Source organism: Vidua macroura, chromosome 4 (genome assembly GCF_024509145.1).
Source record: "Vidua macroura isolate BioBank_ID:100142 chromosome 4, ASM2450914v1, whole genome shotgun sequence".
NCBI classification, from domain to species: Eukaryota; Metazoa; Chordata; class Aves; order Passeriformes; family Viduidae; genus Vidua; species Vidua macroura.
Window position 1 is genome coordinate 14,425,961 of NC_071574.1, and position 22,910 is coordinate 14,448,870.

General features: G+C 44.5%; 1 protein-coding gene across 1 annotated transcript in view; it reads right to left on the reverse strand.

Annotated features, from left to right (window-relative positions):
* Positions 1–10,856, reverse strand: part of FAT4 (FAT atypical cadherin 4) — a 122,978-nt gene extending 112,122 nt beyond the window's left edge. The window contains exon 1 of the mRNA XM_053975690.1: positions 5,562–10,856. Coding sequence (XP_053831665.1) covers positions 5,562–10,856 — 5,295 coding nt within the window. The remainder of the gene's footprint in view (positions 1–5,561) is intronic.
* Between the last annotated feature and the right edge of the window lie 12,054 nt (positions 10,857–22,910).

Sequence of the window (22,910 nt, forward strand, 5' to 3'; positions counted from 1 at the left end):
GGTGAGGGCTGGGGACACCAAGAGGGCAAAGCAGGCTTTGGTGACCAACTCTTGGAGCAAACAGGCAGCCACTCATTGCTTCACCTAGTGAATGGAAAGAACCCTGCACTCCCTTAGCCCTGGGGATATCACTTTACATGGAAAAGGACTCACTTACCAGCATCGATAGGACCCAAGAAGATTTGGAGATTTGTATGAAGAATTTAACACTTAGCAAAAATAAGCACATGAAAATCTTGCCCTGTTTTTTTGGCTATTATTTCTAGTGTTTGCACTAGAGACACATGAAAAATAATATTTTCCATAATAAAGAATGTTGTTTTTAGAAGTCTAGTAATTTTTAACATAAAAATTATTAGGTGACCTCACATGTAAAAATGCCCAAAGGCTGCTAAAATAGCAAAAAAATGAGAAATTCTAGACATTAAGAACATTTAGCAAGGTGGATTCATTAAATAAATTAGAGAGGATGAAAAAAGGGCCAACTTTGAATCAAAACATACAAATTGGTTTTGAACAGTTTTCCACATAAGGAACATTCATCTCCCACTCTAGTTCAAGGAGAGCTTAGAGATCCTTTTTCAGATCATGCAAATGACAGCAGTAACTTAAATAACTACACATTTCTTAGAATCAGCAATATCAGTTTTAGGAAGGGAAAAAAGTGTCTTTGAGGTGGGACAAGGCAGCAGATTTTCATTGTTTACTCCAACGTTTCATAAGCAGTTTCCTTTTTCAGGCAACAATTGATGTGCCATGTATCATTAAAGAATGAGCCAATTTATAAATAGCATGAATACAAGGAGAACCCCATTGTTCTTATTTGCACTGGTAAATATGAGACATGCCAGATAAGACTTCTCTGAAGTGGATTTCTAATTCCCTTACTAAATTTACAGCCTTGCATTAGTCAGCTTGGCTGGAAAAGCAGCACCTTCAGTGTCTGCTCCACCTGGCCACCCCTATTCCTCTCTCAAGGGGATGGTGAGGAACACCACACCCCTGAAGCAGTACCCAGCACAAGGGATGCAGGAGTGACACAGCTAGCTCAGCCACAGCACACAGCCTGGGCTGAGACAAAAAGCTCCACATGAGATATTTACACCATGCAATCCTAGGTTTATGGCACTGGCTGCAGTTCCTACTGAGTCAAGGCAAAACCTCCTCTGATTATCTTTCCAGGAGGCCAAGGCCATTCATTCTACCTTTCTTCATTAACGCCCAGATCTTCACCAAGCATTGTCTGAAATCCTCACATCTTACCTGAATAAGGAACAAACACTTCCCCAGCTTGAAAGTCCAGGATTCCCAACAGTATCAATCTGTCACAGTTGAGACAGCCACAATACACAGAGTGTCACCATACAATTCCAGAAAGCTTCAACCCACACAGATTAACACCACTCCAGAAGGCTGCAAGTGTCTACCCTTCTTGTTCTTCAGCCCAACCTTTTATATCCTGATGCTGATGCATTGCACCTGTGTGCTCTCAGCTCCCTTTGGAGGTTGGTCAGTGCACCTGGGCACTCCATGGCTCATTGCTGGCAATGCTGCTCACCTGCTTCTCACAGCTGTACCCACTGGGGATGAGGCTCAGCTGCAGCCCCACCCCAGTTACCACAAACTGTGTGCCTACAGCAATCCTGAAGCACTCACAAGATGAAGCTACAAATGCAGTGCAAAAGAAAACCCAGCATCTCATTTCAGCCTTTCTGCAAATGAAGACAATCCCCCTGTTTTGAGAGGATATTAACATTCCCAGGTAAAAAACACTAACGCAACCACTGATCTGCCTCTCCATGTATTTCCATTTTCAAATCAATACCACCACAAAATCTTTCATTTGAAGTTTATACACCTTCTTCATTTACACCCTCCTCTTCCCTTCCTTGGGACCTATAAACCCATTTGAAGTATATGAAAGATATTGAACTGAACGAGGAACTCCCCTCCCGAAGTGTTACCCCCTCTAAATTGGCATACATGATATATAAATCACTCTAAATGATACACATAAGGACTACTGGCTCCTAGCAGACCCACAGCTCCCATCAAGGAAGCTATGCACTGAAGGGTTAAACACACAAACTGGAGATCCTGTCTAATTCCTCTTAATCCCTGGTTACACAGCACAGAAGATGAGGTATTGTCCCTGGACTCCTATTATTGCTGCCAGACACAAACCAGGGTACAACATGCGGCCACCCAAAATATCCAGCAGCACACAGTCCTTGTTTGAGGAGGCAGGGCTGATGGGAGCCATGAGGTGTGCAAGTGGTGCCAGTAGGCATTAGTCATTCTATATTAAATATGAAATCATGGTGGTGAAACCCTCAGCCCTGCCCAAAATGTTAAAAGAGGATTTATGTTGGAAAGCCAAGAGAAAGGAGTTTAGCAGTTGCTGAGGGTTTTTTTCCCCAGCAGAAATATTAAAAAAGTTATGGAATGGCAAACTGAAGGGACCTCTTTAGGACACCTACATTATTCTTTTTTACATGAGACAACAGTGATGACGGTATTAACCTAATGATTAGTACAACAGGGGGAAAAGCTGAGACTAATCACCAAACACATTCATACAATGTCAAATCACCTGGTCTGTCACTGTAGATTACAAATAGGATAAAAATCCAAAATAAAATTAAAAAAGAAGCTTTCAGATTCAACAACTACCATCCAAAATTACCACCTAGCTGTAAAATACACTGGAACAAGCACTTGCATTTTCTTTACAAATCTCAAATATTTGGTATTTGAAGAAAGTTTTACTTCACTTCTTGCACTTTCCTGATACACACCCCACCACCACCACTTTTATTTCCATTTAGTAACAATAAACACGGAAACATACACAAGATAAAAAGCTAGTGATGAAAAAATAAACCACGAATTGTAAACAAATCTTTTTGTTTCCTAAACTTTTGTTGTTACTTTACTGAAAATAACAGAACCCTTCGATTTCAAGGCATTGTCAGCTGCTCTGGGTTCAGCAAGGATTCCCCACAATCCTGCCATTGCAAAGTTCTGCCCTTGGACATACTGTTCACAAAGCACCTACATACAACCCTGGGAGCTGTGCAGTCAGTGGGTCTTCAGTCTGATCCCTTAGGGCAAACCCCAGGGATGGATGAGAAATATTGAAAAGATACTTTCTTCTTCTGTTAGGGCACTAGGTGGATCTTTTCCATATATTTGATATTATTTTAGAAGGTAAATAAAATAAATTAGTGACAGAATTTTTCTGGGGGGGAGGGGAATCACACCACTTCCAAAGGACAAGGATTAATTCACTTTTAGAGCAAGTGGTTTCACGCAAGCCTGCTCTTCTTTTGTACTGCCTGCTGGCAAGACAAAGCTGAGTCACTGTTTCAAAACAGTAAATATCTGTATTTCACACCAGGTATCTGTCACCCAAACCCACTGCTGCAGTCTGTATTAGACAAAAGATCTATTAACGTCCTTACTCCCACTGCTCTCCTCGCCAATCTCAGCACGTTTAGCACTGGGCAGCTCCCCGTGCTCAGTGGTTCACTCACGTGCCACAGTGCAATTAAGATGATTTCTGGCATCAGGGCAGAGAGCATAGCAGGCAATGAGGAATAATCATGTAGACATTGTTAAGAATATGCTATTACCATTTTTCCCTTTTCTTTAACCATATCAAGATACAATACCCAACACACTCTTCATAAGAGAAGACAGAAAATACGCAATATTCACATCTGTTGCCCATGAAAAAAAATCCAAACCAAAACCAACAAACAAAATAAAATAGAAAAAAAATATTAATATGTGAAAAAAAAACCTGTGTTGCTTATTCAGCACCCACTGACAGTCAGCTTGCACACAGAATGTCACTGTAGCAGTTCTTGTGCTGGACAGCAAAAGCCTTCCACAGAAATCCCATCAGAACACTGCATATGGTTATGTTTTTGGAAGTTGAAAGCTGCTTATAATTTATAATACATTTATAAAGAAGCACAGTAAGCTAATTACATTTGGGAGAAGACACATTTTAGAGGCCATAAAGATACAACCATTAATAGGAAATTCTAACTCCCAATTATGCTTCTCAATGTTTTTTACAGAATAAAACATTTGCTTGTGATTTCAGAAGTGATTTGCATTCAACAATATAAAAGTTGTTTGACGTTTCAATTGTTGTTCTCTTCCCTGCTCAGCAAATACTCATGTTAAATGCTTTTACAACATGTAAGAATATTGCAGCCATAGGGTTGGGTCTCCTATGAGTCCTTCCCCAGTACAGAAACTCTTTGCTCAAACTCAGCGTTGAAGAGTTGTGATCCAAATACCCAACGACAAAGGCCTGACCCTCAAAACAACTGTCCATCAAGACAAAATATGACACAAGAGTAAGGAAAAAATCATAAATGTGTCTCTTTTACAAATTGCTAGCAGGGGTACAAAGACCTGCACAGCAGGAATATTCTCATAAAAATAGCATTAATTACTTAAACCAGCAGCACTGCTAAAACAGGTCTTTTTCCAATACACTACTGTTGGTCAAAACATGACCATCAGCAGCACGTTGCACACACAGCAGGATGGGATCACATCTCTGAGATGGAACAGTGCTCAAATTCCCTGACAAACACTTCAGAGAGGATCTGTCACTGCCAGTATCGGAGAGCAACATTACACACAGATCATACTTAACCTGCAGAAGAAACAACAAAAGTAGCTATGAAGAGAAAAAAATCCACAGCTGTCACGTAAGAATTGAAAATACCACATTTGCTAAAATAAAACAAAAAAAAACCCCAAACCTGCAAACCACCACAGTACCAAAACTAACACTTAATTCCCAGGAGCAAGTATGGCTGGGGGATCTGTAGGGCTGTGCAGTACTGAGGGAGTATGTTCAGTTGGAGAGGGAAATGGTTGAACCACTACACACTACCACCATCCTCTCCTTGCCCACTCAGCAGTGCCAGCCCCAAATTTCCTGGAATGGCAAGTCAAAAGCTCGTGGTGAAGTGCAGCAGGCAGCTCCAGGGGATGCTGCAACTTAAAGCAAACCTAAGACTCCTTTTCACCACCCAGCTTCCCAGTATTACTGCAGAAGACAGCAGGAACGGTGTGAATGATCAGCGCTGTGACTGATAACAGAGCAAATAAAACACTTGTACTTCACAAATGACGTTCCAAACCTGGTTTCCACCCATTGCTTTTCAAGCTAGTCAGGCAGAAAACAGAAAAGACCCTTCAGTCAAGGCAAATGGCTTTGTGATAAGGGAGGTTTCCAACTGAAATGCTACGGTTTTACAATCTGTCACATCCAGGAAGAGAAACAAAACCATTTGCATACTCATCAGTCAGTTAGGTAAAAAAGTAACTGTGTGTGAGGAGACCTATCATCCTAGGGACTTAAGCCAGGCAGGGATGGCAAGAACTTCCATGACTGGAGACACTACATGAGCTGTTCAGAGCTAATTCTCATGTCCAACACTGACACCACAACTTCAGTGAAAAACCAATCATAATCCTGGAATTACACAGGAGTAAAAAGACAAAGAAATAATTACTGAATAAACCTTTACCTCTGCTCGTTGCGTGCGGGGCAAAACAGATGACTTCTCAATGGCATAAACATCCACCAGGTAGAGTCGTGCTCCTTGCTCCCTGTCCAGAATGGCAGCGGTCTGGATGACCCCGGTGTGGCGCCCGATGGTGAAGAGGCGCCCGAGGCTCTTGTCCTCGCACCGAACAGACACGATGTAATACTCCACCTGTGCCTCGGAGCCCCGCGGGCTCGCTGCCTCCAGGGATATCACGTTTGTCCCGATGGGCTCTCCCTCTTTCAGGATGGTGATGTATTTAGGCTGAGTGAAAACAGGCCCATCAACCCCTTGCAGAATTATAGTCATCTCAGTGGTGGATTTTCTCCTTTCTGGGCCCAGGTCAGTGGCAGAAACGATGAGATTGTAGATGAGCTGAGAAGGCACCAACGCTGAAGCTACTCTTAAATCTCCGCTGTAGCGATCCACAATGAAGGTTTCGGTATCGCCATTGACTATCTCATACTCCACCTCACCATTGGCACCCTCGTCAGGATCCGCAGCGATAATCGTGGTTAGGATTGAACCGATCATAACCGAGGGGTCGGCCGCGAGGGCGTTCTGTGATACGAACACGGGTACATTGTCATTTTGATCCGTCACCAGAATGGTCACGTTCTTGAGGGCAAATCGCCTGGACTCCACAGGAACAGCCTGATCGGTGGCTTTGACTGTTAACTCAAAGAGATTGGCAAACTCCCGATCAATTTCAGCATTGGTAAATATTGTCCCTCTCACCTCATCGATACGGAAGTGATTCCCCCTTGGCATCTGCTGGATGATTGCATACGTTAGCTGCCCGTTAATATCTGCGTCTGGATCGTGAGCAGTCACAGAAATGACAGAGCTACCCACAGGAATGTTCTCAACAATTGATTTAAAGATGTCTCCCGGAGGAAAATGAGGAGGGTTATCATTGAAATCCCTAACGTGTATGACCACAGACATGGTAGAGGATCGCGGGGGCCTTCCTTGGTCTTTTGCCGTTATATTTAGCTTATACAGAGATTGTGTCTCAAAGTCCAGTTTCTTGGCAAGAAAAATACTCCCGGTGTTGGGACTGATGCTAAAGGTCCCATGATTGTTTGTCCCTGTAATGCTATAGTGGAGATCAGCATTGTCACCTGAATCAGAATCAGTGGCAGTGACAGATGACACAAGTTCACCAACCCTCATATTTTCTAAGACATCCACTAACAAGGTTGATTTAGGGAATGAAGGGCTGTTGTCATTTTCATCCAATACATCAATGCTCAACATGCAAGTCGAACTTAGGGAAACTACTCCAGAGTCTACTGCTTGGATAACGAGGGAATACGATGCAGTAGCCTCATAATCTAGTCGGCCTACTAAGGTCACTTGGCCTGTACTGCTGTCTATTACAAACTGATTTTCTTCATTTCCCTTGATTACAGAATACTGAATCAACCCATTAACCCCTTCATCAACATCTGAGGCTGAAACTCGCAGCACCTGTGTCAGATTTGCTGCCAATTCTGATATAGTAGCTTGGTAAAGATCTTTCAAAAATTTGGGGGCGTTATCATTGATGTCTTTCATGTAGATCTGTACAGTTGCCTGATCTTTCAGAGGCTTTGGCAACCCCTGATCTGTGGCTATTACTGTAAGGCTAAATACTGCAGCTCCCCTCTGTCTCATGAGAGCTTCTCTGTCAAACTGATGAGTGCTTTTGATTTCCCCAGTTACTGTGTTCAGCTCAAAATCTGGCTGCATATGCCCAAATGAATACCTGACCTCACCATTCAGCCCAAAGTCTTTATCTACAGCATTTATTTTACCCACATACGACCCACCCCTCTGTTCCTCTTCAAAATAAAACACATAGTTGGTACTGTTGAACAGGGGCCTGTTATCATTTACATCCTCCAGAATCACAGTAACATTCACAGTAGCATTGAGTGGTTCTACTGCCCTATCAGCGGCAACGACCAGTAAAACATATCTTTCCTGAAGCTCACGGTCCAGTTCACTTTTTATATACAGCTGGCCATCTGGGAATATGCCAAAGGCATCCCCAGCATTTCCTTCAATTATACTGTAAGCTATTTCACCATTCACTCCTGAGTCTTTGTCAGAAGCCTGTACCTTAAAGAACCTGGAATTCACGGGCTCTGACTCCAAAATAGTAATTTCATAGGAAAGCTGGTCAAACACAGGCGGGTTATCATTTACATCATGGACAGAGACAGTCAGGATAAAAGCAGAGGACAGCTGAGGCACCCCCATATCCGAGGCCAGGATTTCAACCTGGTAAGACCCAGCATTTATGTCAAGCGGTCCCGTTAAGCTTATAGCACCACTTTGCTCATTGATTGAGAACAAGCCCTTTGGGTTTTGCTTAAGGCTGTAAAGGACCATGCCATTAACACCTTCATCAGGATCAAGAGCTTTGGCCTGGAATATGGTATGCCCAGCTTTCCAGTTCTCAACGACATTTACACTTTCCACCACTTGAATGAAGTGTGGGGAATTGTCATTTAAATCTTTGACAGTTATATTCACTACAGCATCGCCAGTTATCGCCCCACCTCTAGCAACCACCTTCAGCTGGTAAAATGCTTGCTCCTCCCTGTCAATAATACTGGCTGTGGTGATCTGCCCCGTCACCCTGTTGATGGCAAACACACCCCTCTGGTCACCCGTCGTAATGAGGTAACTGATGTTGGTGTTAAGGTCCATGGTGGAAGCAAAAACAGTACCTACGTGGTAACCCAGGGCAACATTTTCAAAGACAACAAAACTGTATGTACTCTGGCTGAAAACAGGGGGGTTGTCCTGTGTGTCCAAGACAGTGATGGTGACAATGGCTTGATTCTGCGACTGAAGATGGCCACCGTCAGTGGCCACAATCTGCAGCTGGTAAGCAGTTTTCTCCTCCCTGTCCAGGGCTATTTTTGTTGTGATGACCCCTGTCTGCCCATGGACCTGAAACCTGGAGGTATCTCCAGCTGAGATGCTGTACTTGACTGTCCCATTGGGTCCCAGATCGGGGTCCGTGGCAGACAAGGTGGTCACATAGGTGCCAGCTGGCTCATTCTCTTGGATATGGGCAAAATACTGAACCGGGTAAAAGACAGGGCTGTTGTCATTCACATCCAGGATGGTCACGTTAACTCGGGCTACTGAAGAAAGGGGAGGAGAGCCCAAATCAGTGGCCAAGACCTGCAAGGAAAAGTGAGACTGCTCCTCCCGGTCCAGCTGCGAGATGGTACTGAGCTTGCCTGAAACCGGGTCCAAGCGAAACATCTGGCGAGGGGTCACAGAGGAGGGGCCAACTGCTACCAGCGCTGGCTCAGCTTCCTGCAGGGAGAAGCGGACAGTCCCATTGTCCCCCTGGTCCCCATCAGTGGCACTTAGGACAAGCAGCTCAGTTCCTGATGGGGAGTTTTCAGCCAAGGACACCTGGTAACCCTCAGGGTGACCGAAGAGAGGCTTGTTGTCATTGACATCCAGGATAGTCACCACCAGCTGTGCGTAGGAGAATTTGGGCTGCACCCCCTGGTCACGGGCACTGACATTGAGCACCACCTGAGAAGCAGTCTCCCGGTCCAGCCTGCTGGAGCTGGATGTGCCCATGGCATGGCTGGCAGTGCCACCCTCGGGGACAGCCGTGGTGACCAGCCCACTGTGTTCACTGATTCGGAACCAGCCCAGCTCGTTGCCCGAGACAATGCTGTACTTGAGATTGGCGTTGAGGCCCGAGTCACGGTCCGTGGCACTGAGGCCCCGCACGTAACTGCCCGGGGGCACGTCCTCACTGATGTTCACCATGTACACCGACTGCCCAAACACAGGGGGGTGGTCATTGATGTCGTTCACAAAGATCACCAGGCTGGCTACTGAGGAGCGGCTCATGGGAGCTGCCACCGCTCCGTCGGGGGAAAAGACAGAAGTGGGGGAGCCTGGAGGTGGTGGTGGGGCCCCGTAGTTATCCGCCACTGCCACAGTAAGGTTATAAGCCGGGATGCGTTCCCGGTCCAGCGCGGCTGCTACCTTGATGAGGCTGAGGTTGGGTACCTTACTGCTGTGCACCTCGAAGTGCCGCTGCTCGTTTCCCGCCAGGATCGACACGGAGATGTTCCCATTGGCCGCCGGAGAGTCAGCATCGCTCACTGTCAGCAGAGCCACCACTGTGCCGGGAGCCGCATTCTCATCCACAGAGGCAAACCGGGAGGTGGCCGGGAAGTAGCGGAACTTTACCCGGGGCTCGTTGTCATTGACGTCGAGCAGGCGGATGAGGGCCTCGGCCCGGCCGCTCAGCGCCGGCACCCCACGGTCCATGGCCTGGACCGTCAGCGAGTACTGCTGCCGCATCTCGTAGTCCAAGCGCTCACGGATGCGGATCACCCCGCTCTCGGGGTCCACCTCAAAGGGGAGGCTGCCAGCCCCGTCCCCAGTGCCGCTGCCATCGCCTCCTTCCAGGCGGTAGCGGATGTCAGCATTGGTGCCCTCATCAGCATCAGCCGCAGTCACCTGGAGAACGCTGGCCCCGACCGGCGCATCCTCAGGCACTCGTGCCTGGTAAAGTGTCTGGCTGAAGATGGGGGGGTTATCATTGATATCCTGGACGGTGACGTTGACCTGAAGGTACCCACGCCGACGGGGCTCGCCCTTGTCCTCCACCTGCACCAACAGCTGGTAGGTGGGGGTGGCCTCCCGGTCCAGCCCTCCACGGGAAACCAGGTGCAGGAAAGCCCCCTCGCCGCTGGGGTTGAGGGTGATGTTGAGGCGGAAGCGGCCCTCCTCGTTGCCAGCCACAATCCGATAGGAACCGTGGTCTACGCCATTGGTGCCACTGTCGGCGTCAGTGGCTGTGTCCAGGATGAGCTGGCGCCCGCTGCCCGTGTCCTCCTTGAAAGTCACCACGATGGAGGGGTCGGGGAAGACGGGTGCGTTGTCGTTGAGGTCGAGCACCAGGACGCGCACCTCGCTGGGGTAGGTGGGCTGGCTAGAGAGCACCACCAGGTCCACCACGTCGCTGGCCAGGCTCTCGCGGTCGATGGTGGCGCGGGTGTGCAGGGCGCCCGAGGTGGCGTTGATGGCGAAGAGCTCGTGGTGCTCGCTCAGGCGGTAGGTGAAGCCGGGCCGGGTGGCAATAGTGCCCACCCAAGTGCCGGGCGGCTGCTCCTCCAGCACCCGGAACACCTGGCGCGGCTCCGCGGCGGCGGCGGCGCTCCCCAGCGGCGGCAGCAGCGGCAGCAGCAGCGATAGCAGCAGCGGCGGCGGCGGCCCGCGGGCGGCGGGGGACCGGCCCATGGCGACCCGGGGGCGCAGCACCCCGAGGGGGCGACCCGGCTCCGCCGCTTGCCCCACTCCCGCTGCCCTGCCCGCCGTCTCTCTCGGCACCCGCGGACGCTGCGCTCCGGACGCGGACGGGAGCGGACCCAGCGGCGCGCCGCGCTCACGGGACACTCCGGCTCCGGCTCTGCCGCCGCTCCTCCCGCCGCCGCTCCGGGGCTGGGGGGCGGCCGGGGGCGCCGCGCCGCATCGCCGCTCAGAAGCCGCCGCCGCTACCGCCGGGGCCCCCCGCTCCCGCGCGGTGCCCGCCGCCCCGCCGGCATGCCCGGGCGCACGGCGGCCGAGCCGGTCCGTAATCCACGGCCGCCCGGACCCAACTTTGCCCGGCGCTCATGGATCCCGGCCCTCTTGACGCCCGGGCCGGCTCCCCCCACGGCCGCCCATTGGCCGCCGAGCCGCGCCGCCCCGCCCCGGCCCGCCCCCCGCACCTGAAGGGCCGCCCCGCCGGGACCGGGACGGGCGGGGCGTGAGAGGGAACCCCCCCCCCGGCCGCGCCGGGAGCGGGGCCCGGGTCCTTCGGGACCTTCCCGCCTGGAGCGGGGAGCGAGCCGGGAGCCTAGCGGGCTGGGCGGAGTGGGTCGAGCTGCACCCGTACCGGGGGACGGGGCTGCGGCGGGCGCCGCTTACTTTGGAGGTAGCTCTGGAGGGAACTTGCGGGACCCGTTATCCCGGGAAGATGCGGCGCTGGCCGCGCCTCCCGCGGGCCGGCAGCGCCCTCTGCCGACACCGCCCGGCCGGCTCCCGGCGACGGGGAGCATCACCGGGATGCCGGAGCGTCCCACGGGAACCGTGTCCTCGCTCCCGACCGAAAAGCCCCCCTCCTTCCTCCATCCCGAAAAGCCTGCAAAAAATCGAGGAACCTCCTTTTCCCTGCGGCGGCTCAGGCAGGAAAAGTTTTAATTTTGTATGAGTTCGTCTTTAAATACAAGCAACGGTCGTAAACACAAATCTCTAGATAGCAATTAAAGTCCCAAAGGTAAATCTAGCAATTAAAGTAACAAGGTAAATCCAGCATAGCCGCATGAGGGATCAGCAAATTACAGAATTTTTGTCTCTGTGAGTTAAAGAACCTTCCAGCATAAAGAACTTTTCCAGCATGGGAAAGTGAGAAAAGAAGTGGGAAAAAAAGTAGGAGTGTAGAAGGATGTGGTGTCAAAGGCAGTTTGTTCCCCGCTAGTACCCTGGATATGATTAAAGAAAGGGAGGTCAAATGACCATTATCAGCAGTCTTGACTGGAAGCAGTAAGGAAGTTCCGTATTGTCATCTAACACAAAGAGATACCTCGGGCCAGTAATTCCGGCAAATCCCTCTAGGGATGGATCCTCACACCCGCGATCAGCCCCGACCCCGTGGACACAGCAGAGAGCTGAGGTTGGAAGCCTGGTGCCCAGCACCTCTCCCTGCATGGCAGTGCTGTGTCGCAGGTAATATTTCCTCTGGCACACCGCTGCCCTCAGCCTGTATTTAGTATTTCATTTCTCAGCGTCTGCTACCGACCTGGAGAAGAGCTTTTGTGTCTCTGCCTTTCCTAGCTGCACTAGTTCAATAGGAGATAAGTCATCCACAAACTATTCTTGGAGTAAACACCTCCTCCTCTCTTGCGAGGAGCTGGGCGATAAATCTATGGGACAACTGAAGAACAGGTCATCTGTGCTGTCGCCCGCCTGGATGCACAGCGCTGCCGCGCTCTGCGCCAGTTCTTTGATATTTAACTCCACCTACAGGCGTGTATCGACCCTTGCCTGCAGCCAGCAGTTCGCTGGGTGTTCTCGAAAGGCGCTTTCTTTACTTCTTTTAAAAAATGCTCGCGTCTTAGATGAGCCAGCAAAACCCAACAGTGATTCACGAAGAAATAAGATTGTATGGGCTGGAGGGGGAGGATTACCGACATAAATTAACATCAGCCTTCACTAGAACGGGTCTTCGAGCTTAATCACTGGAGTTTTTTCCTCACTGCATGAGATTTTTCACATCTGCCAGGTAAATTTGACCTCCAAGTCCAAAACACAGCACAGAGAAACATTCTGCCCCTGAAAGGCACTGGTTCTTTCCCTACTTATGATTAGAATTAGAATGAATCACTAACCAGCTATATTTCATGTGGAACAGGCATAATCTTGTTCTGACATTGTTCAAGCTCTTCTGTGCCCATAGCTTGTGCTTTCCTTTGGGTTCTTCTCTCAAATGTCAAAATAAGAGGCGCTGCTGCAAAAGTATGGAAATTCAAATATATGAAAGCAAAACATCAGCCTTTTAAATACTGTACATCAGCAGTAAGCAAAATGGATAAAATTCTGGGCAAGAAAAAATATCCAGAAAACAGGAGAATATCGAGACAACTGGTTTTAAAGCACCATTTTTTTGCTACTCTAAAAATTCATAAGTAATGTCTGTCAATATTAGATCCCAGAATTATCATTTGTGCGCCTTGCATTATATTAAAAGAAAATGATACATTGCAATGTTTTGCAACACATGAGAATGAATCAAACAAAATCTATTTGCCAGTTTAGAGGCCATGTCATTTAATATTTGCAGTTATATAAATAATCTGATACGATAAATGTAAATATCTCAGAATTCTTTCAAAAACATAATTTGCTTAAGCCTTTTGTACCTGTAGATGTAAAACTGTTTTTCTAGATCAGTCATTCACAAAAGAAAAAAGAACACCCTTTAAATTCCTGAAGTGTTTCAATATATCAAAATTCCATTCCTTAGGATTCAGAAAGTTACTTTTTTAAATCCAAATGTTTATGAAAAGTTATACAAAACTTTACAGACAATTTTCAGTTACAAAAATAATTGCAGACAATTTTTAAAAAATAATTTTCTTGCTACAACTGCAATTTTTTTTACTGTGAGCTGTTTCAAATGTAATAAAACTTAGAAGATGTTTTAAAACCAACTGTACTTTTTAAAGTTTTATTTTAATGGCTAAGAAAAGCCCATTAAAATTGAAGAAGCTTTGGTAGATATTAAACAATACCTTTATCACAAAGTCTGTGCATGTCAGTGGAATTAACTCTGGTGGTTCATCAGCATAAGTGTGGATTGAGTTTTGACCCCTTTTAGATTAACACAAATACATTTAGACAGAGTTAAGACTGTGCTAAGAAGCACTCCACCACTCTTAACTTGCAGGAATGGAAATAAAGTGAAGAATAGGTCATTTTTGCACTTTTTGTCTTGCCTCCAGCTCTGTTGATAACACCTCCCAACACTTCATCAGGCTTTCACCTCCAGATATGGGAGAAGCAATCTAATCCCAACACTGTCAGCTCATGCTCCACTGCAAAGTCTTAATAACGACCTCAGTGTCCATTGTCAACAGATCAACACATCTGGCTGTCATGTTTAATGTGCTTCCAGCGCTGTTTTTGCCTAAAGTGGGCCATGATGCTGCTGAAATGTTGTGCTGGAAGGCACAGACAGTACAGAAGCAGGGGGCTGATGAATGAAGTGAAAAGTGTTATAGGGAAGAAAAAATTTCTAAGCAATTTTTTTCCTTGGGTAAATCTAATGAAAATTGAATGCATACCTATTATCTCACAGAGCCCTCGGAGGTCTCAGGGTTGCAATTGGATATCACAAAAGGGAGAGAATTTTATTCTGCAGCCAGAACAGGAACTGGTTATGAATTTAGCAGATCTGGCAGGTAGGTTTCTGTGTTTTATGTTTGATGAGCTGAAGGTAAGAGCACGAAGGCTCTGTTTGATGCACCATACTCCTGAGTGATGCAAGACTGGGCACTGGGCATTCTCATTCCTTGAAGGCAGCTGGAATCCTGCCCACACTTGCATCATTACAGTTTAGTTGATGATCTTAAAGGTCTTTTCCAACCTAAATGATTTTATGATCATCTACAGATCCCAACTTCATTGAAGTCTTCATTGATGTGAGAAATTTCTTTTTTAAGAGGGTGCAGCATGTGTTTGATGAATAAGTAAATCTATTTTTCTTTGGTTCTCTTACTGAACTTTTTCTCTGTTGTTTCCTTTTACTAACTGCATTTGAATTTTTAACACCACTTCATTGTTCAGATAGGGACAGATAGAGTGGAAAATGCCTTTGCTCCCCCACTTTCTCCTTTGATGCTCCAGGAATAAAAATATTACTGTAGTGTTTTTCTCAGGATGCAGCTCAGCAGTCATTGAGGCAGAATAATGTTGATTTAAATCAATAGATATTGAACCCTACCTTTTCATTATTAGATAGATAATACACCATGAGTCCTGCTGTTGCTATGAGGATTGAACATGGCATATCATTCAAGTTTCACTTGCTCTGACACTAAGCAATTTAGATGAAAGTAGTCATAATGTGTCACTGAGAATCACATCCTCCCAAACGGGGACAGCAGCATCTGACTTTTAGAGCCTGATTCAAGTCTCAGTTCTCATCCCAGTCACACTAATGAGAGCTGAATTGGCCTTTTGATATTTATTACTTAATAGACTCACTCCGCTTGGAAAAAGAACATTAAAGTGTTTTTCCAGCCATGTTTTATAGCCTAGAAATGTACTGCTCTGAACTCAGCAGTTTAATTTTTCAACACCTGCACTGCAATACCATGTTTTCTTTTTCCTTAAACAGCTAGAGCACCCCACAGTGCTCTTAACTGCATATTGTGGCTGTGGCTTTTTTTTTTTTTTAATTTTTTATTTAAGGTTTTGTGGTTTTTTTTAATAGCTTATGGCCTGGCTGCTGCAAAACCCTGCTGAAGTCAGCAGCTACCACATTTTAAAAGGTTTTGCAAAATATCCTCTACAATTCAAGTGTTAAATTCAGCATTATTTGACTCAGATTCCCATCAAATGAATGGATGAATCAGATCACTCCTGAACAGAAAAAGAAAGTAAAAAGTTCCAGTTAAAAATCCCTACAACATAAAAAGTGGAAATCCTGCAGTTCAAAGCCAAAACTGTACTGATCTCTGGCACTTAAGTATAACTTAAATGACCAGGAGAAAGAAAGAGAATTTCAAAGCAAGTGCTTGTGTTTGGTTCACTTTTAAGTGCTCCGATTTCCTTGTCACAAGATGCAAAACCCTAAATTGCAACAAAGGGGTTGTATAATTCTCTTTCCTATTGTCACAGTAAAATTTCCACGGATGAAATTGGGAGTTTGCAAAGTAACTGGGAAATACTGAAATACATGGAATGCATATATATTGTTATGGCTTGGAAAGCTGCAAATTGAAAGAGCAAATTAAAAAAAAAAAAAAAGAAAAAAAAAGAAAAAAAAAAGAAAAAAAAAACTTTAATAATATTTTGTCCATAACATACTACTTAGTCATTAAAAAAAAAAAAAAAAAAAAAAAAAAACCACACAAAAAAACCCCAACCAAACCAAAAGCAGTACTGTCAGCTATTTTAGCTGGTTTATTAAAATTATTTTAAGACTGAAACTGTAATTTCCTGGGAACCCACAAGATGGTAGAGTTCAGCTGAGAAGAGAAACTATCTTTTGCCTGAACCATGAGCACACAGTTACCAACTAGTTAAAAGTGCTAATTTTCCTATGTCCCAGAAACTCAAGCAATTTCGACCTTTTCCTTTTTTTTTTTTTTCATAATCTGTTTAAACAGTCGGAAAGCTTTTCTTTTCTGGATTAGTCTTTGTTTTCTATTTGAAGGAATGCACCTCATTACTCCTTCAAGCATCTGTATTCCATACTCTTGATGGAGTTTAGTAATGGGATGTAATTACTGACAGCAAGACACTGGGAAAATAAACTATTTGTCTGGAATCCAGAAAATCTGAAACACATCATAATGCAACTGTACACAGCCACTGTGAAGCTGCTGGGCACTTACTCAGTCTTCATTAAACCAAGCAACCTAAAATCTCTAAAACCTAAATCTCTTAAAGTCTCTAAATCAGAAATACCACCTATTATCCAGTAAAATAGCTCAGCAAATCTACAAATCTGGAAGTTAAATCTGTTCATTGGAGCCCAACAGCTTTACTGGTAGTCATCCTGATGCTAAGTGGGGCTTTACTGACTCTCTTGTCATGATGCCAGTTGCTCAAGGAAGAGAAATAAAGTGCCTATAACATGTCAAATGCAGTTTTTGAAGAAGTAAGGTCATGAACGTCCAAATCACTTGGTGCTCAGGAGAATAACATTTTGGTATGAACATGGTTACAATGGCAGCCTACTTCAGCATGGATAGATTAGAGGACAAAGCAAGAAAAGCTGGGGGAAAGTGTACTTAGAAAGAATTTAAGTAAGAGACAGTATCTGCATAATATTCAGAAATGTGTGCTCTCTATAGGGGGAAAAAAAGCTCAACAACATCCCTCAAGTTTTTTAAAAAATATTAAGAAACATAATGAAGCATTCAAGGGCAAACAGCACACAGGCTCTGTACTGAGCAGTGTAAGATGTAAGTAGGCCTCATACTACATAACCTTAAAGTAAATTATTATATTTCATGTTTGATAAAAAAAAATATTTAAATCAGTCTCAGAATACCACAGAATAAGTTTATTATGTCTTTACTTTTAGTAGCATATGATGATTTATTAGGAAGACTTTTTGATATGCCAAGGAAAAAACATGAAGCCTTTAGGCTGTGCAGAAGGTGAAATACATCATGTTTTATGTTAATTAAACTTTTTGTCTTTCACTATTAAGGAACTACGGTAGAACTTCATTTTTACAGAAGTTGCCAGTAATGTTAAAATTCCAACACATTATGAAGGGACCTCAAGGGTAAATCACAGTCACTTTATATCACTATTTAATGTCATCCTGAAAAGTACTTTCATTACTCTAAGGTGAAATATAGCATAGTAAGTGCTGAATGGGAATTGTCAGTGAAAGCTGGGACTCGCATCAGGTGACAATAAATGAGAAATGATTACTTGAAATGAGGAAGAATTACTTGTGGCTGGAAAAGCAGCTGTAATGCTCCGTGCAGGGGAGGCTAAGTCCTGAGCAAAGGAATTTGAAAATACCAAAATGACAGATTAAGCCAGACATGGGCCAAATAAGAACTTTCCCTTGAAATTTATTCAAAATGTTCATCATGGAGGTGGTTAGAAGGCTGGAGCAACCTGGGTCAAATACAGCAAAAGTCAAACCCTCCCCTGAACAGAGAGCAAAGTCCCTCCAAAGCTTTTTGATGTCTCAGGTTTCAGGTTGTTAGAAACTTTAATAATAAACCTCTTTGGTATGCATAATTTCACATAGATATTTATTGTGTCTGTGTGTGTGTGTGTGTCTGTCTGTCTGTCTGTCTGTCTGGGAATGAAATAGCAATAGGAAGAGAGAAAGAAAAGGGAGAATGAGCCCAGCAGGTGTTTCTTTTACACCTCTTCAATATTTGAAATGGTCTTTGACGGGGAATCACTAAAATTTCTGCCATGATTTTCCTTAGAGAATGCCACATTTACAGACTGCATTATCTCAGAACAGAATCCTGGAATATGCTGAGTTGGTCCATCAGGATCATTGGGGCCGATAAATTCTGTTTGGAAGTTTTTGCTGTTGTACGCGATCACTTATATTAACAAGGGGTGGGGGGCTATTTATTTATTTTTATGCAAGCTTCATTTGAAGCTAAGCTGCTTCACTTTCTTGAGGAGTCATTATCCATATGAAAAAGCCACTGTACGTTCCATTTGACCCATTCCTCTGTTTTACAGCTGGCTGCTTCCATTTAATATTGAGATAACGAGGATTTAGCACTCTCCTCCCCACTTAAAATGTTTCTGTCAATGTTTCGGGTTTTTCACCCTAATGAAAAGCTGAAAGCTGTTCCCTAGTCACCATTCCAGGGCATGGCAGGAAAGAGGCACAACAGGTTTCAGCCCCTTCATGGTAATAAACATAACCAATATAACTCTACAAGCTACCATAACTAATTCCTTCACACAAAATGCACTGAATGCAGAGGACTCCAGAGCAGGAGAGCACCTGCTTGGCCATGGGGAGGCACTGCAGGTTTCTAAAACTGACTATTTCTGCTTTGGAGGGAGGGTTCTTTCACCTTGAAAGCATTTATTAGACGATGTCTCCTAATTATCTGTTCTGTAAATCCTGTTATGAAGTTAATCCAGTGTGCAACCTTAACTAAACAATTATTTGCTCTTAAAATTCTTGTCTTTATAATCCAAGCCACATTTTGAAACAAATATTTAAAAAGACACTAAATATTAGGAAGCCTCGTGTTTTCACACTGATCTAAACATTTCCATCGCTCCAGTTTTGGTGTCTTCTGAAACCATCATGTTTATATCACAGTGTTACTGTGAACCAGATTGGTTTGAAGGTTTATGTTTAAATAAGAAGCATAATTATACTTTCAGAAAAGCAGGTTTATCTGTGTGTTTATAACCAAACCTTTCTTCCTGTCCGGACTTCTTCTGGGGATGCCCCTGACAGCCTAGCTCAGGTTTGCAGACAATGAGGTTGGTACCCCAGGTGACAGCACAGGTGACATGGGGGACACATCCAGACATTAATTGCCTTATCTTCTAACTACAATTTTCCTTTATAATTTCCCTGACAAAGCACTGACCTTAAAATAGGAGCAAAGGCTGGAAGGGATGCAGAAGACCTGTGAAGGCAGAGAAGCTTTTGGTTTAGCACAGCTTCCTTGCCCTTGCCGAGGAGGAGACTGGCATGCTGCAGACCTGGTGGCCTTGCTGCAGAAGGACCCAGGCCTTGACCAGGGAACAGTCCAGCTTCTTCCCCCAGATTTCTCTACCATGGAAATGTGGCTTTTGGGGAGGGGGATGGAAGTCTGCTGGGGCAGAGAACCAGGAGCAGATCCATGGTAATAATTCCCTTCCTTGCCCTGCAGTTTCTCAGCATTGAGCTCTTCCTGCTGCAGGTCATGTTTCCTTAAAATTCACTAAAACTAACTTGACTTCTCCTACTGTCTGACCTTTTCCATACTCCATCAGGAGTGTGCAGCAGTAATTGTGCTGGGTTGGTGTCAGAGGGAGCTGCTGTGTTTATGTTTAGGGTGTCTCAGGGTAAATGGGTTTGGCACGTCACTACTCATAAGCGAACTGCTCTTGGGTGCAGTCTGTGCCCACAGAGTTTCTCGGGCTGTTGCAAACCTGGACTTGTATGTAGAGTGTTGTACTGGGTTTGACACTTTAGAAATACTGTAAAATCATTTCCTAATATTGTGCTTTTTTGTTGCTTTTTTTAAAGTATATGCCAAGGGGTTACATCTTGGCAGGTCAGATTTTCTCTGTGGCAGCAAGTGTCACCCGCCAGCATCTCAAACTGAAGATGGTACATATTTCCCACAGCACACTTTTCCTTAGTGTTGCCTCTACTCATCACAGCGATACAAAGCACTGCCAAAATCCCTGTGTGAAAAACATCCACCTGTTCTCTGGCACTCCCTCCTGCAGCACAAGGGAGGGCACAGGCAGGCAGGATGGATGCAGGGAAGGAGCACCACAGCTAACCTGTTTGCCTGGAAACCTGAAATTGTTGGTAGGCATTTCCCAGGGAAAAAAAAAAAGTAATTTAATAGATGTATGGATGTCTGTTTCTGTGGAATGATGGGTGCACTAGGAAGCACATGCAGCAATTAGCACTAGGAGCTATTAATACACAGCCCTAGGTCAGAAAAATTTCAACAGATGGATGATTTTTTTTCAGCAGAAAGTTCTCATGAAAAGGTGTCTGCAATTGAGTATTTTTAATTCATTTTCCTTTATCTTTCCTCTCTCAGTGTTTGCTTTGTTCATTGAGATCTTAAGCCAAAAAGAGCAGGGACTAAACTCCACATTTGAATCACCCATACCACAGTGGCATCCCTCCATGCTGGAAGTCCTTTTCTTAAGTAAAATCCCAGGTAAAAAAAAAATAATTAGTGAAAATACCTTGCAAAAATATTCTGCCCCATTTGCCCAACTCTAGCTAAACAAAAGAAAGAAAAGAAGAAACCAGAAAGCTGTATAATGAGCTCTTTGGGTCATATCATTGTGAATCAAGTTTTATAAATAATTTCCTGTGGAACTTGAAGAATAAAACCCAAGGACTTATTCAGCTTCTTATTCTGTTGTCTTAGATCTGGCTTCCTACCAAAAGAGGTTTACAACAAAGATGTTAGTGCTGTATTTCAGATCCAAGTGCCAATATCAGTATTTTTCAGAAAATAAAACTCCATTGTTAACCAAATTTATTTAAAAACAAGTCAGCAGGACCTCTTTGTAATTATGTATGTGCCTAGCTATTTGCAAAATCTTTTCTTTATCTGTGATCCTTCAGAGGATGTAGTAGAAAAGGGCCAGTTCCTCTGAGTTTCCCCCCTGCTCAGAGTCTCAAAGGGTTTAATTGTCTGCACAGATGTTGGTCTCAGCAGGGTACAGTAGCTCTCTGTTATTTTTTAAAAGGGGGAAGAAAAAAAGTTAAAGATTTTACGAAAACTAATACTCTAAGTATTTTCTTGGAGCATCTATGTATATCCCTTTTGGCTGTCTCTGAGCATATGAAAAGATGGACTATATTTCCAAGCAGCTCTGTACACAAAGCCAACTTTCTGCGTCCCCTGTGTCCCCCCCATCCTGTCTGCCCTGCCTGGCCCTGGCTGCTGCCCCTGACCCCCAGCGCCAGCCAGCATGCCCATGTCTGCCCTGTGCCTGGGGATGCTGAAAACAGCTCTAGGATGCTTTGCCTTTGTGCAAATGTAGTCTCCCTTCTCTAAGAGGGGGCTGTATTAGGTGGATTTGCATGATATTTGCATATCTTTCCAGAGAGAAGTTGTGGCTGCCCCATCCCTGGAAGTGTCCAAGGCCAGTCTGGATAAGGCTCTGAGCAATCTGGTCTAGTGGGAGGTGTCCCTGCCCAAAGGGTTTGGAGCTAGAAGGTCTTTTAGGCCCCCTCCAAACCGAACTGTTCTATGACTCTGATCATTTTTAAAAAGTGCAAATTGTAAGGAAGTATCTTATTTCTGTTAGACATGTATGAAGGTACATTCTCACTTGAACAAAGTGAGAATGACCACCTCTCAAATGAGTAAGAATGAAAACTGCTAATGAAATGATTATCTGAATTTGTCCTACTTAACACTTTTTTTAAAATTTAATTTTCTACATTTTATAAACATAATTTTGCTTTCGTGCTTTCTCTTAAATTTAATACAAATTGTGATTGGAAGTCATCTGCTATTATGTTTTGATTGTATCAAAAATTGTTAGTTGTAAATCTTGTTAGTTTTACCACAGTTACCTGAACCTCATTTACTACAATCTCCTTGTTTTTCAAAATAATTGCATCCTCAGAAAGCTATTAATTGCCTTTAAAAGCACTACCATTAGCCAAGGCTTTAATTATGCAAACATATTCAGTGTCCCCATGATGCTTGGATAATCAAGCATCAAACAGCAGCCATGTGCTTAGGTCTTTCTGCCCTTGGCTAAATAATCTTCCCTGTACCTGTTGTGCACCACAAAAATAATGGGATGTTTTATGAAATAATAAATAAAAACTCCAAATGATGGCTCTGACTCCAGTTCACTCCCTGAAATAATATTCCATCTTCTTCCATCAGCAAAGGACATGATCCAAGATATCGATTGATTATTAGTAGGCTTTTTAACAGCAGAATTTTGAAAGATGAAAGCTCTCCTTGCCTAGTCTGTTTTCTTTCAAATGCCTGTTTTATAGACCAATTATTAAAAAAAAAAAAGAAAGAAAAGGCTCCTCCAGTTATATGGATCAATATCCAACAAAACATTGACAGAAGGGAATCCCCATAAGGCACAATTAAATTCTGCAGCAGGCAAATTCCACACACACCGGCTTTCTGACCGCTGTCAGATGGGATATTCTGGAGGATATGCTGACTAAATGTAGAAAAATAATAATTCATAACTGATTCCTAGAACAATAGCTACAATCCTTGATTAAGATCCTCCCATTATCTTTGGATTATAGCAGTTTGCTGTAGAGCAAACTGACTCCGTTTCCACGAGGAATTGTTGCCTTATTCCGCATGCATTACATCATCCCCAAATAAATTTGTGGCATAAGAT